Source organism: Urocitellus parryii, chromosome 12 (genome assembly GCF_045843805.1).
Source record: "Urocitellus parryii isolate mUroPar1 chromosome 12, mUroPar1.hap1, whole genome shotgun sequence".
NCBI classification, from domain to species: domain Eukaryota; kingdom Metazoa; phylum Chordata; class Mammalia; order Rodentia; family Sciuridae; genus Urocitellus; species Urocitellus parryii.
This window is the reverse complement of record NC_135542.1, coordinates 56,595,513-56,611,136: the sequence shown is the minus strand read 5'-3', so window position 1 is coordinate 56,611,136 and position 15,624 is coordinate 56,595,513. Positions and strand designations below refer to the sequence as shown.

The 15,624-nt window shown below is 44.2% G+C and overlaps 1 protein-coding gene across 3 annotated transcripts in view; it reads right to left on the bottom strand.

Moving 5' to 3' along the window:
• Positions 1-12,841, bottom strand: part of Ltbp1 (latent transforming growth factor beta binding protein 1) — a 389,989-nt gene extending 377,148 nt beyond the window's left edge. For all 3 annotated transcript variants that reach the window (XM_026395397.2, XM_077791690.1, XM_026395561.2), the window contains exons 1-2: positions 12,351-12,841; positions 11,262-11,332 (exon numbers count right to left, since the gene is read on the bottom strand). In XM_026395397.2, coding sequence (XP_026251182.2) covers positions 11,262-11,332; positions 12,351-12,841 — 562 coding nt within the window. The remainder of the gene's footprint in view (positions 1-11,261; positions 11,333-12,350) is intronic.
• Between the last annotated feature and the right edge of the window lie 2,783 nt (positions 12,842-15,624).

The window sequence follows — 15,624 nt, the reverse complement described above, 5'->3', positions numbered from 1 at the left end:
CATTAATGGATAAATGGGTAAAGAAAATGTGGTATATATACACAGTGGAGTTTTCTTCAGCCATAAAGAAAGATGGAACTATGTCATTTGCAAGAAAATGAACAGAACTAAAGATCATCATGTTACGTGAAATAAGTCAAACTCAGAAGTTCAAAGGTAATATGTTTTCTCTCTCATATGCAGAAGCTAGAGACGAAAAAGGAAAAGAAATGTGGGGACAGATCTCATGAGAATCAAAGGGAGATCAGTAGAGGAGAGAGACCAAGGTAGAGATGGAGGGAGAAAGCGCTGGGGAGTGATATTGATCAAATTATATTGTTATATTGTGTGCATACAGAAATATGTAACAACAAATCCCATCACTATGTACAACCAGAATGCACCGATTTAAAAAGTGGAAAAGAGTAAAGGAAGGCATGAAGAAATTTTGCCATCAAAAGAACCTCTAACACTTAAAACAGGCCATTTCCAACTGTTGCGTGGGGAAGTTTGCCGTAATATACATTCCCTTATAACAAAAAGAACTGTTTAATGACATAATCTCAGTATCCGTTGATTTAAATGAATTTCAGCTGACTTTCCACTCAAAAACAAATGTGACTTGTAGGGTTTATTAATCAAGAAACCTTACTGAGGGGCCTATTGTATACACAGAACTCTGGGTAGGCCAACTTCCTAATGGATAAAAGAGTCAAACAAAAGCACAATCCCTGCCTTTAATTCACTTATCGACTGTATTATTTTACCTCCAATTACTAAGAAATTCTGGACTGACTTAATCTTTTCACTACCAAAAACAAAGAAAGGAACAGGGCTTTCTCGAAAAGATTCTTGTCTTTACCTGCCCTCGGCTTTTAGAGAATAAAGCAGCAAGTTCGAAGGGGTGGAGGACTAGAGTGGACCTCTAGGAGTTTTGGCTTATTTTCACACCAGTTTCTAGAAGATGACCCACAGTCACCCACTGGTAACCTTAATGATCAGTACAAAGACACGACGAGTGAGCCGCAATCTCTCTTCTCTCTTTTTTTTTTATTAATTTATTTATTTAATTTTATTTTTTTTCTTTGCAGTGTTGGGGATTGAACCCAGGGCCTTGTGCACTTTTTTTTTAATATTTATTTTTTTAGTTCTCAGCAGACACAACATCTTTGTATGTGGTGCTGAGGATCGAACCCGGGCCGAATGCATGCCAGGCGAGCGCGCTACCGCTTGAGTCACATCCCCAGCTCCAGCCACAATCTCTTTAATCGTCAAAAACCCACTGGAATTGGGTGGTTTTATGCATTCTATTTTTCAAGACAAAAAAAAAAAATACAGAAGACAATGTAGAAAAAAATGCTCACAGAACAGCCACAAAAAAACCTTATTAATAATCTCACCTTATGTTTACATGGCTCTTTGGAGAAACATTTCCATGAATCTCATTATGTGGTCTTTACCACAAGATGGGAGGTGGAACAACAGCCAACCCTACTTGTAAAATATATCCTGAGGGGGGTGAACAAACTTCAGAACAACATTCAAATATATTCCAAAATTGTTTAATTGCCACTTCTACTATGCTGTCTGAGAATTTTCTATGATCATCAAAATAAGATTTTTTTACCATTAGTTTTTGGAAGATTTGACTTTTAGCTAGTACCATGTGAGGAGCCCCACTGATCACCTTTTCAAGATGAAATAGTTTTTTTGTTTGTTTGTTTGTTTGCTTGCTTGCTTTTAAGTTGTAGTTGGACACAATACCTTTATTATATTTATTTATTTTTATGTGGCGCTGAGAATCGAACCCAGTGCCTTGCAAGTGCTAGGCGAGCGCTCTACTGCTGAGCCACAACCCCAGCCCCAAGATGAAATAGTTTTTATTTATCTTGTCACCTGTTGCTGACAACCCTCCTGTACTTACAACCTGCAATAGGCCAGGTTTAGCCCCACCCCAGGACATTCATGCTAGCTATTCTATTGGCCTAAAATGCTCCTCTCCGGGTCCCTATCATGTCACTCAGGTCTCACAGTCACTTGCTTATAGAGACCTTCCCTGATCTCCCCTACCCCCAACTCCAGCCCCACCACTCTAACCTATTACCCTGTTTTACTTTCTTCATAGGGATTAACAAGCTTCTGTGTACCAGGATCTAATATATAGAAGCTCAGAGAAGTGCCAGAAATGAATCCATTCATTCATTCATTTATACCATAAAGGTCTGTGTGTTTACAGGTACTAAGCATAAAAAGATAGCTATGGCAAGATCCCTAGCATCACAGAACTTCCTTTTAAGCTAAGAAGCCAAACACACCAATGACTGTGATACAATGTAAAAAGTATTAAGAAAAAAAAAAGATCTGTATGCCTGATGTTCACAACAGTGTGAGAAATGCATGGTATTCTCCCCTATAAGAAGGCTGGGAAAAATATCAGAGGAGTAAATTGATCTGCTCTAAGTTTCACAGCCGTCAAGAGGCAGGAGTCTTTCCACTGTTGAATCAATGCAACAAATGATTTATCAAGGTGAGATGATATATCTTGGACAATTTCAACAACTTTTGAAACAGTTTTGAAGATGCCAGCTCATAACTACCCATTTGACACAAAGTTAAAATGATGTCTTATGGATGAAAGCCACAGAGATTTACCTTTTAATTGAAAACAATAATAAAACAGGTTCACGCAGGGTTGGAATCACATTGAACTTCTTGGGTAATCCTATGAGAAATAAAACCTGTCCAAGTCTACAAAGACCAATGATCCTTATCATACCATTTTCCTTACCTTTATTTTTTTAATCATTATTTTCCTCTGGTAACTTTTACTGGTTACCTCTTATCTCCTCTGTGAGGAGTCTCCTTTCATTCATTACCAAAATCCCTCTAAAGGGTTCCCTCCACTCCCATGTTCTCACCTCTAAATAACAGATCCCACCAGCGCAGGAGGGCCGACTTCATCAACTCTCCCCCCCTTCACCCCATCTTCCCATCCCCTGTCCAGGCTCATCGCTTCTCTGGCCCAGGAGAACCAAGAGCGTGTATGAGAAAACCAGCCCATCCATCTTCTAATTTACAAAACATGACGTTTCGCAAACTGTTTACTTATGTCCCTGCCAACAATATTACTCAAATGCGGTGGAGTGAAAAAGCCACAGGGAATAGTGGAGTTGGCCAAGAGCAGTATTTGGGGATCTAAAATTACAGGGGAAAATCATACAACATTCATTTTACTTAGTCCCAAATCTCTATCAGATGATGTTGAGCAGAAAGATTCTAAAATTGGCAGGGAGAAAGGAAAAGTCATCTTAAAAGTTTGGGCCATGCCAGGGCAGCTTCGCCAAAAGGAGGCAGAAGAAAACAGAGTAAGGTGTGCGCCTCGGAAAGCTGTTGTAAGCAGCAGGAAAAGCACACAGAAACTGTGGCCGCGAGAAACAAATGGAGATGGCTGCCAACAGATGACAGACTACAAAGAAAGACGGCAGTATTCTTTATCTAGTATTCAGAGGACAGCATTTACCATACAGCAGACTAGGGGAAGCTAGATCTGCTCAATTCCATTCCAACTCAATTAGCAGGAGGGGCCAAGGACTTAAAACAATTGCAAAGAAAATCCTGCATCTCAGAGCTCAACACTCAGGAGGAGACAGAGGCCTCTTCCACCTGGCCCACGCTGCATCCACACCAAGAAAGGGTGAAATGAGCCTGCTCTGAGAGCAGCAAAAAGAACCCATTTTTCACCAGGGCTCTGAGGAGGGTGTGTAAGGCAGTAGAGCCCAGGAGGGAGGAGTCCTGACCAAACAGGAGCCCTCAAGAGCCATTTTTATCAAGTTTGGTTCTGCAGGGGCCCTGCTCTCTAAGTATATTTCTTGTATTACCTCATGCAGGCCCCCAACAGGACTCCGCATGACCGTCCAGATGGCCATGATAACTATTTAGTGAACAGCGTTAACTCAGCCTTACTCAGGGTCTCACAACTGTCTGCCCAAGTCATGGCATGAGGAAATATTAAGGTCAAGAGAAAAGCCCTGAATTCTAACTCCAAAGACATAACTGAGCCACACTGCCTCTAGTTCAGGGAAAGTCAAACTGAGACCCAGTAAGGGGAGGAAGAGGAGAAAGGTCACAAACGCAGGTCAGATACCAGGAGGAAGCAGAAATAACTAGGAGCATTGCCTTCTCATAATCAAGTGGTTTGGGGTCTACACTACAATACAGTCTCCAAACCCAACCCACTGTGTGTACATGAAATGTTCAATCCATAAGAACCAGGACAAATTAATAGGTACACAGAAGCAGATACATATAACTCTGATGTATTTTTCCATATGTACCAAAACAACCAATTTGTGTCACACCAACAAATTATGTATAATTTTCTCTACACTGAAAAGGTAGGAACCATCATTAGTAAAATATATATTTAGAGCAAGATAAGACATCATTTGTCCCTTATGTATAAATCATTGTTTAATTATCACATCAGGGAGCTTTTAAAAACATGACCCTGAAGGGTAGCTGCTAGATACTTTATTTGCTATATACTGTATATTTAAAATTTTCATAATTAAAAATAGAATATTTAGTGGAAAAAAACATCCAAATGTTCCAAAGTGTTTAAATCTTTTTAAAAAGTATTTAATCATCTATGTATCATTACAAATTTTGCAAATTTCAAAGTCTTACAAAATGATACCTATGTAATAAATGCTCAATCATCTGAAGAAAAATTGAATGGAAATACTCCACATGTAGCTACCTTTAACCCTATGTACTAGTCACAAATGAGCAAATCCAAAATTTAGGGTTGCTCCTGCCTTAGAAGTTTCTCTAAAATGGGTCTTGAATTTTCCATAAAAAGTGTCATAAGTATTGCCTCGGCCTGGGTTTCTCCTGGATCCAGGTGTCAAAATGTGGGTCATCTACATCTACATGGGTATAAGAGTTAGGGGAGGGGCCTTCTAGTTTAAACCCAGAAATTCTGAATTCTGATTCAGTTAAGTGCTTAAAGTGCTTTAACTGTAATTCTGCTAGATGTTCATGTTTAAGAATCACCGATCTAGAACCTCTTTTAAAACAGGACAAAAAAAATTAGCCAGAGGTAAAACTATAATCATCAGTGGCCAATTCCTTATATCTCCCAACACTCCCTGGAGCAGCCAGAGTTCTTGCAGTAGGGGAGAAGCCACGCCAGATCCAGCCACAGACTGTGGCAGGACACCAATCAAGCTCCCAGGAAACTGGGGAATCCCAAGTGCCCTGGGAGGAGAAGCTCTGAGTAGCCCACCTCTCCAGCACATGGGCCCGATACCCCTGGGCTTGTATAATGGGCTTAATTGTGCCATATCCCATATAAAGATATGTAGGAATCCTGATTCCCAAGTACCTCAGAATGTGACCTGATTCGGAGAGAGGGTCTTTACAGAGGTCATCAAGTTCAAAGGAGGCCACGCAAGTGAGCCTTAAGCCAATGACTGGTGCCCTGATACAAAAGGGAAATTTGGACTCGGAGGCAGATGCACACAGAATGAAAGCAACGTGAAGGGACACAGGGAGGAGAGGGCCACCTCTGGGGCAAGGAGAGAGGCCTGGACAGAGCCTTCTCTCACAGCCCTCAGAAGAACCAACCCTCGTGACACTGTGATTTTGGGCTTCTGGCCTCCAGAACTGTGAGACAAGAAACTTCCATTTTCTGAGCCACCAAGTTGTGGTCCACCTCTTGTTGTTGTTACGGCAGCTAATACAGCTTGGAAAATTTTGAAGCCAAAAATTAGTGAAAGCAACCCAGGTGAGCTGGGGCTTTCAGGAGAGAAAAAACCTAAACCTTGAGAGAAAATGTGGCAGCCTGGACATCAAATAGCTCAGGGCCAGAGGAAAAGTCACCGATCTGCACCGGTGTCTGAGCAATGACCCCCCACTGATGAAAAGGGTCACACATCATGCCTGCCTCCATTACCCTTGCAGGATACGGAGACCAAGAGCTGCTCTCTCTCTGTAAGCTCTGAAGCCCCATGAACATTGCGCTCTCCCCACCAGCAGCTCCTCCTGTATGAGCTGATGTGGGTCAGATGAAGAGGGTGACACAGCCCTCACCCTGGGTCAGTCCCACCCTTGCTAGGAAGCACTCAGAAGTAAAATCTTCATTTTAGGAAAATTTAATTTGAACTCCCAGACACATCTGAGGATGTCTGGAACATCCACCACAGCAAACAAAAGGCTGTTGCAGAAGCTTTTATGGACAAGTCAGGCTTCCTAAGGGCCCAGGGTTCATTGGGCCGCACAAACTTGACAAAGCAGACCAGGCCAGGACAAGCCAAGTGTTCAGTCTGGCCCCCAGGCCAGGGGAGGGCTCCACTGGGAAGGGTTAAGTATTATCGCAACACAGAATTTATGATTCCTAAATGTTTGTTTTAACTAGTGTTGAGAACACATATTCGACCCAGTGTGAACTTGACCTCTGGGTCCCTCTCCCTTCCCCAAGCTGTCTGTGCTGTATGACAAGATTTTCCAGCAGTCCCTCCCACCCCTGCTCCCAGCAGTGGGGCCACGGATGGGGTCAGGGCAGCCCTCCCACCAGCTGCCATGGTAAGCCGACTGCAGAACATTGGCAAATCTGCCGTCAATGTCAATAGCAGGCGTACCAAAAAAAAAAAATGTGTACTCTTCCTGGGCCTCACCCAAGCTTGGCCCACACAATACCCAGCCAAAAGGGGTGGAAGATAGCCCAAGAGGGTCCTCTCAGTCAACTGAGCTCCAGTCGTGCTACACCCTCCTGGATGATGCCACCTACTATCACCAAGGATACAAAAGTTCAGGTCTCCTTTGCGTATAACTCTAGGAACATTTCTAGGGTTGGCTTTTGTTTTTTTTCCAAAGCAGTGTGGGCTGAATGCCAGTGGAAAAGCAATGGAATATCGATTTTCTGTTCCTTGCTAAGGAGAGAACAAGTCATTTGATGTGCCATGAGTTACATGAGTAAAAACAGACCCTGTACTCCCTACAGCTGGCTGAGTCTCTCCTCTATTCATAGAACCTGGCACATGGTAAAAGCTAAACAGATATCCGTTAAATAAATGGAAGAACCATGCGTGCATTTATGAAGGCCTGGGACGTGCCAGGCACCCACTTTGGATTCACATCTGCCATCTTCCCTCCACCTCACTCTGCCAGCCTGGCCTCCTTCTCTTCTCTCCTTTATTCTTTTGTGTTTTCTGTTCCCATGTCCAATCTCCTCTTTAAAGTCGAGCCCACTGGCAATGACTCCAATCTGCACTTACCAGAAAGGAGGACAAAAAGACTGGAAGAGCCAAAGGCAGGAATGGGGGGATCCATTATGAACAGAGAAAAAAATGGGGGGGGTGGCAAAAATGTTATACATACCAGGGGTTTAATGCCCCACTCAAAAGACAAAGTCCCTAAACCACAAATCCTCCAACAAATGTTAAGTCTTTGAAAAGAGAACAAATGTGGTAACATCTCTTTTGCCCTAAACAGGTATCACTATCCACAGCCAGCCAATATTAATAACTAGAAAAAATATAACCCATGCTATGATTTCAACTCCTTGAGATCCACACACAAAGGGTGTCTGGAAAAGCAATATTAAAATGCAATTGGGCATCTCTACATAGGGACTGGGCGGCTGGAGCCCTGAGACCACCTTGGTAGATGCTCGTAGACATTCTTTGCCCCTGTGTGGGTCTGCTGCCTGCTCGTTTCACATCTCTGATTTGCAATTTAAGGTTCACTAAATCTTCAGTCTTCAGAAGCATTTGCCCATGGCAGATGTAAATCAAGTTTCAATCAACTCAAAACCATCCAAGCTGGCTCAAAGAGACATGTTATTTTCTTCACTGGAGTTAATCAAGTACTGAACACCATGAACATATCCAATCTCTTATGCGGAAATATCTTTGCATCAATTGGACAAGCTATATTAACTGAACTTCTTCAGCCAAACTCTTTAAATTATCCTTAAAATATAATGACAAGTATTAAATATTCCAGGTTGTACATTGAAATGTGCATGCACGTTTTATGAAGAAGGAACTTCATGTTGACATATCATTAATTTTTGTATTCTCACATGTAATAAGTCATACCCAAGGATGACTATTCAATCTTGACACGTTAAGGACAAGGGAGAGGAAGGAGATAACATATCAATTTATTTTGCCATCTAAATAGCACTGCTATTTACTGAAATAATTACAATGACACAAACTGGTGATGAGATTTTTTTCCATTCAGTTTATGGATACTCCAGGGAATACTTTTCCCCTAAGTGGCAAGCTTTAAAACAAAGAGAACTAGAGGCATATATTTAGTCTCTTAAAATTATTTTAAAATAAGTCATTCAAGGGTACAAACAACCCAAACAACTTCAAAGCTATACAGATTGTACATTCCTAATCCAAAAAATCCAAAAGTGTTTGAGTTTCAACAAGCTATCCATGAGGGAAATCCCACACCTGATCTCATGTGTTAGGTCATAGTGAAAGCATAGGCATGCTAAAAATATTACATAAAATTACTTTTAGGCTATGTGTATTAGGTATATGTGAAATATAAATGAATGTCATACTTGGACTTGGGTTTCATCCTTAAGGTTGGTATCTCATTATGTAATGACACATATTCCAAAATTCAAAAATAAAATATCAAAATCCAAAACACTTCTGGTCTCAAGCATTTAGAAAAAGGGATATTCAACTGTAAACTAAAAAGTTATCCACATCTACATTTTTAAGAGAAAAGCAAAAGACCAATAGGAATACAAACATAGGGAAAGAAGAAAACCAAGTAATATATAAATGAGATAGGGTTTACTTGGCTTGAACCAATACAAACTCTTAAGAATGTTTCTGGTTTTATCAAGTTTTCATATCCACTCTTTTTTACCTTGGTACAACAATCCTACAAAGGAGGCAAGGTTTTGGCACAGTCATTTCAGGATGGAATGGGGTCAAAGAGGTCAAGTGAATTCTCCAAAGCCATGCAGTTAGTGAGAACCTCAGCATTTGAAATCTGGTCTTCTGAACCTAAGGTCAGCAGTCCTTCCTGGCCTCACATTGCCCAGCCATGGACACAAGCTTCATAGTATCAGTGGTCCAGTCTAAAGGAGGAAGTCCCCCACATCTTTTTGGATTTACCAGATACACATGAAATCAGCCTCCCATTAAAAATACCCACTTTATAGATATATTACTTTGGATTGAGCACTGACCTATCCTAGCAGCTCTTTTTAAAATACAATAATTCCTGAAGGGAGCTGTGACTTAGGTTTCCAGCATTTGGGTCTGAATTCATTTGTCAGAAAGGCCAGTTTTTTGAATGCTGAAAATCACAGAAAAGTGATGTTGCTTTGCTTAGATCCCAATGCTGTCCACGAACTACCTCCTAGGAGCTGGAAGGAAATTTCCAACCAAAAGCTACAGGCATTTGCAGGTATTGAGATTAATTCAATATAGCAACCTTCTCTGGCACTTGAGTAACCATGCAACCTTAACTCTCTGACCCAAGGTCTTCTTTCTCTTTCTGGATCACCAGGGGGCAAACCCAGCTAAACACAGGCACACAGGTATCTTTGTCTCCCTTGCCTGGAGAAGCAGGAAGCCAAGAGGTAATGCCCAACATCTGGATGTTCACCTCTAGAGCATCTTTGAGTCTTCTAAACAGCTTGAAGTCCCAAATCCTCAGAAAACCAGAGACTAAGAGACAATCTTCTTTTCAGAGAGTGCGCTCAGTTATATCTTTTGCCAAGCAAACTTGTTAAACCTTGGAACACTCTCTCCAATAGGCATCAAGGAACATTGCTGGTCTTTGAACCCTGACCTGTGTGTTTAACCTTTACATCGCAATGGCCCACTGGAATCGTGCTGTCACAGACAGACTATCCCCATGTTACAGGCAGACCACATCACATCAGGTTTGAGCAGATGGAGTTACTGGGGAGAAGGGAGGGAGTGCCATTTGACTGGAGCCATTCTCAGGAAAATGCTGGCACATTTCTGTCAAGGGTAATCTAAGAAGCTAAGAATTGAAAAAATAATGATTTAATCTAAAATGCTACAACCCTGAGTATTTCTGATCTCATGGTTCGTATCAGCGATTACTCCTTGATCATAGCCAAATCATAAAACATGTGGATATTCCTTTTTACAAAGTTAAAGTCACGATGCCAAAGCCCCTGTTTCCTCCAAGGATTGAAGGTGTTTTCCAAAAAATAAGGTCACTCAAATGACAGTATCTGAAATTCTTTTTATTTACCCACCAGTATTTAAAAATCCAAACTACATATAACATTTTACTTGTTATGCTGCATACTGGGAAACAGCTGAAATTTTGGACGATTCCAGTTCATATGGTAATGGTTCTAGCTCTGTGTGGAGAACATCTACAGGGGTTTAAATTTTGAGGAAGGGAATAAAACTATTTCCAGTTAGGATCAGACTTAGCATCCGCCTGTCAAGAAGATCAGGTAAGTTTAATTTAGTGCTTAACTTCACAATGCATAGGGGAAATACTTTCCAATGTTCTCAAACCTATATACATCATTAATAGATGTTCTAAAACACTGCTAAGCCTGCATATTAACTGGAGAAGCAGGACAGAAAGCCCCACTGATAGTATTCTAGAAAACAATCAGGCCTCAAGGATGGAAACTTCTGATTGCTATTTTCAGAAAGATTTAAAAACTATTAATGTAGGGCTGGGATGTGGCTCAGTGACAGAATGCTTGCTTGGCATGCCTGAGATCCTGGGTTCAATCCCCAGAACCACCACCAAAAAAAAAAAAAAAAATTAAATAAATACACACACACACACACACACACACACACACACTCACTCCAGAACAAAACTCCTACTTCCCATTCCTCTCTTACTATCATTTTAAAAATGTTTTTCATTTGTTGATAATATGTGTAAATTAATTACATAGGTTCTGCCATATGGGACAGCTCAAATTGAAATTTTTTTCCTAGTTCCTGATTCACAGGTGTGACCAAGTAATTAATACCTCAGCTGAGTACAGGGAAATCTTGGATGCACAGCATGGTTCTGTACAACACTGGTATGGGCACTGACACTGTTGTTACTCTGAGTCAGCCCTTCCCAAATGCCAACAAAGGCTGCAGGTAAGAGGTGAACTGCATTTCAGATTTCAACTTCCCCAGGGTAGCATCAGTCCTTTCAAGTGGCCTCTGTAGGATCCACCCCCTATGGGGACAGCCCAACTTTGACCCATTTTGTGCAGGGCTGCTGTGGACATTGCAACTTACGTTTGGTGCACCTCTGGGAACCAGGGGCCTTACTCCAGCCATGGCAGCACTGCCCTCCACAGACATTGACCCTGAAACAAAGCAAGATCCCTGAGTCCAGCAGCAGTAATACTCCCTTCCCAAGTACCCAAGTTTCCAACAGGTTCCTAAAAGGCCAGCCTCCTGCTACCACACTCCTCAGATTGAAGAGGGTCCTAGTAGGTTTCTAGGATGACCAGCTCAAAGTTGCCCAAGTAGAAAGTTAATGACCATATATCAGAGAAGGGTAGAAGAATCAAAAGGCCTGCTTAACTTTGAGCTATACAGAGAGGAGACAAGGTCCAAAAAAAATGGTTGTGTTAACCCCAAAATTAAAGTAGAGCCAAACATTCTGCATATTATCTGGGGCCAATTTGAAACAGTTTCAAAAAGAAGTGTCAAAAAAAGAGTGAGGTCACACCACCTGGAATCATCCTTGAAGGAAAAAAGTCAAATAAGCAAAAAGTTTTCCCCATCCCAACTTTGTGATTAATGAGGAGGATCGGCAGTACAGGGCGGATACTTCCAGCAACCAGTAACAGAAATTTTCCAAATCAAAATTCTGTCGATGCTAAGACTCCACCCTCACCCCAGCAGAGCAGACCCCACAGGTGCAGGGAAGCGCAAGCTCACAATTTCTGAGATGCCCAAAAGTTCTAGGCCACAGAACAGGAGCTGGATCTTTACAGCCAGTCCTCCCTCAAAACATTTATTTTCATTAACTAGACCAAAATTGAAACTGAGTTGCAGAGACGTTTAATTGATGCTGTGGGATTAAGCTGTAGTGACTTCATGCTTACGCCCATCTTCTAGGAGAAGCTCGGTTGCGCACGGGAGGTTACGCCCCGGGCAGCCATGCCTTTTGTGTTTGCCCGCAGCTCAGTAACAATGCACTCCGAGTTTAACTTCAGTAAAAGTGCTAGGGCTTCCCCGCACCCCGCGCTTCTCCGGGCTCTCCAGGCGGGAAAGAGAAAGTCTACCCACCGCTCACGACGCCCTCAGCCACCGCAGGGCTCCGAGTGGCCCTGACCCCGCGGTCCCGGCGCGCGCTAGGCGGGGGTGTGGGCTTACCCCTGCAGCTGCTGCTTCTGGTGAACCTGCAGCCTCGAGCCCGCGCCGCTCTGGGTCTCCTGCGGCACTTTGGAGCGCACGACTTGCCTGCCTGGTTTGGTGAACGGGGCGGCCGCCGGATGACCGCCGGACTTGGGGTAGAGCTGCGCGCTGGGGCCCCCGGGACGCGCGGGCTCCGGCGGTGGTGGAGGCGGCCGGAGCCCCTGCAGGGCCGCGCCACCGGGCTGGCTCGTGCGCCGGGTCCGCTCCGAGGGAGCCCCGATCGAGGCGCGGCTGGGGGCGCCGGCGCCCGCGGAGCTGCGGCTGTACCTGGCGTTGAGCGCGACGTTGAAGGTCCGCGGGCGCGGGGGCCCGCCTAGGGGCAAGGAGCCCGCCGCCAGGCCGGGGCCCGGGCGCACCACGTACGTGATCCTCCGTACCCGGCCGTGCGCTGACGACGCGAGTAGCCCTGCCCAGAGCAGGAGCCCCCACCTGAGCCAGGCCCCCGCCATCGCGGGCCCCAGCCCGCGCGACCCACCGATCGCGTCCGGGCCCCCGCCCCCGGCCGTGCGGCTCGCCTGCTGCGGCAGCCCTCGCCCTTCCCGGCGCGCTCCGGCTCCCCCGAGAGCTGCCGAGAGCCCGGGAAAGGTGGGGAGAAGGCCAACTCGGTGGCGAGAGAGGAAGTGCTGCGAACCGCGGAGCAGCCCCGGACCCCAGCCGAAAGTGGCTGGGAGGAGGGGGCGGGCGTGGGGGTGGGGAGCGCGGAGCCGGGAGGGGAGGGGCGAGGGGAGCGGTGCAAGGTGAGGGTCCGCCCGCCCAGCCGAGGGTGCGGTGGGCGCCGCGCCTGGGACCCGGCAAGAGCGGGCGAGCGTGAGCGCGCGGGACGCTCGGAGGCAACCCCGCCGCAAAGTCTTTAAAAAGTTTCTCTCCTCCAGAGCCGAGTGTCAGATCCGAGCAGCCAATCTCCGGCAGACGTGACGTCAGGCAGTAAATCCTAATTGGGGAGCGCGTGAGATGAGCCCGAGCACACGCCGCCACCCTGCACATCCACCGAGATTGTGACTGTGGGTCGGAAAGGCAGAGGCCCCCCGCCCCGGTCTGTGCCCCGGGACAGCACAAAGGTCTCAACCAAGTTACTGAACGGTCCTTTCCTTCTAGAAGCCCTTTAGGATTCGTCTGATATTGTTTGGAAGTCCTGGCACTTTCTTATCCGTGTTTCCTCAACCACTTGCTGCGGGAGTTGGATTAAAAATGCCAACTCGAGCCCCAGAAAAAGCTTGTCCGGGGTGCGCCGAGTTTTCCATCGCCAAGCATTTTGATGGTCCTCTCTGGGACTGTAAATTCCCGGTAACTTGAGTTTTTGGTCAGCAACCTCTGTCTGGTACCCTGCTACTCGCTCGGCAGGTACAATAGTGCAGGGTGGTCACCAGGGGGCGCCCGCGCAGATGGGGAAAACCGCAGAGGCAGCCCTGCCCTTGGTCCTGCAGGATGGGAAGGTGGAGTATAGGATCCCTGAGAACCCCCTTAAGCCATTTTTGGTGTTTTAATTTTTCAAAGTCAGATCAATTTCCAGGACTTCAGTCCAAAAGAATCACTCAGCCTGGAGGTGATCCAAGATCACATTAAGGGAGAAGGCAGAATGTTCCAGGGGACAGAGTTGCTCTTTGGGGAAAACCAGGAAATAATAGCATCTTTACTTCTCACACTTGAATTAGAAACGATGTCACCAGAAGAATGCATGATTTTACTATATGAATGCAAAAGAAAAGCCTGAACTTAACAATTTTTGCTTTGTTTTGGGTTTGGGTTTTTTTAGGAGGGGGTGTTATTTTGTTGGTGGTGCTTTTGTTCTAAGAATGGTGCATTTCCAAGTCTTTGATTTTTGTTCATGTTTATGTGTCACTTTCCCTTTGCTTTCTTGTCTGCCTACAATGGCCAGTGGACAATTGGTAGCAGGTGAGAATTGTTTAAGAAATATCAATGGAAAAGACATTTAAAATTGATAAAAATCCATTCATCTGTATTTAATTTCTTTTTTTAATTTTTTTAGACATTAGTATGTCTGTATGTATAAACGTGGCTGTAAAACCAAGGTGATACTGCAATCTGTACACGTGGAAAAATAAGAATTCATACCCAATTCGAATCAAATGTATGATATGTCAAGATCATGGTAATGTTTTGAGCAACTTATTTAATTTCTTTTTCTGTACGTTGGAGGAAGAACTCCAGTATTTGATTTGGCAGAAGGGGACCTCAGTACAAATGTCTGAACATCGGTTTCCTGTGGGAACACTGTCCTGAGAGCCTCTGTCATGGAATAAATAACAGGTAGTAGAGGGAAGAGACCTCACTCAGTTCCAGTCTTAGGCTGCTGCTGATTAGCTGAATGACCACGGGCACTTCACCTTTCCTCACTGCACCTCAGCTTCCTCCTGGTGTCTTTAACTAGAGAAGAAAAAGGGGAAAGAAAGGTGGGGGATCTTATGAAAATCAAAGGGAGATCAGTCAAAGAAAGGGACCAGACAGTGGGAAGAGGAAAAGGTGAGGGGAAATACTGGAGAATAATATTGACCAAATTATATTGTGTGCATATATGAGTAGGTAACAATAAATTCCACCATTGTGTACAAGTATAATGCATCAATACAAATATGGGAAAAAAACAACAAATAAAAATAAAATTGTCTTCCAGCCCTAACAGTCTACAGCTTTCAAAACATCCAGGGTCCCTCTGGACAGGATCATTCTAGGTCAGTCTCTGAGCTAGGCCAAAGTGAACCAGCTGAGAAAAATTAAGGAAGGAGGAGGGTCAAGAAGACACCTGGTTCTGAATGAAAAATACAAGACAAACTAATAAATATCCACCAAGCACCTGCTCTGAAGAAGACACAGAAGCAGAGCCTCTGGAGATATAAAGTATCATAAGGCATAATGCCTTTGTCTTTGAGAAACTTCCTATCTGGTTTAAAAACAGAAACAAAAACCCAATGAAGTAATACTTTGAGAAAATAGAATTCTTAACAAGGCAGGACAGGATTTCTGTGGTCCTGGATCATAGCACAGCTTGTGGAGAATTCACAGCATGCAGAGAAAATATTTCCCACCTGTTACTAAAATAAATCCACAAAGATTTTACCTCTCAGTTAGGGATTATACCACAGCAATTTAAGTAGGTGGGAGTGGGGAGAGGGTGTCTAGCAGAGTTAACAAATTAATGAAGAGACAGGAGAGAAGAAGGGAGGTGCCAGATAAGTGAAAGTTCTGGCAATAGTAAAGGAGAGTATGACTGTGA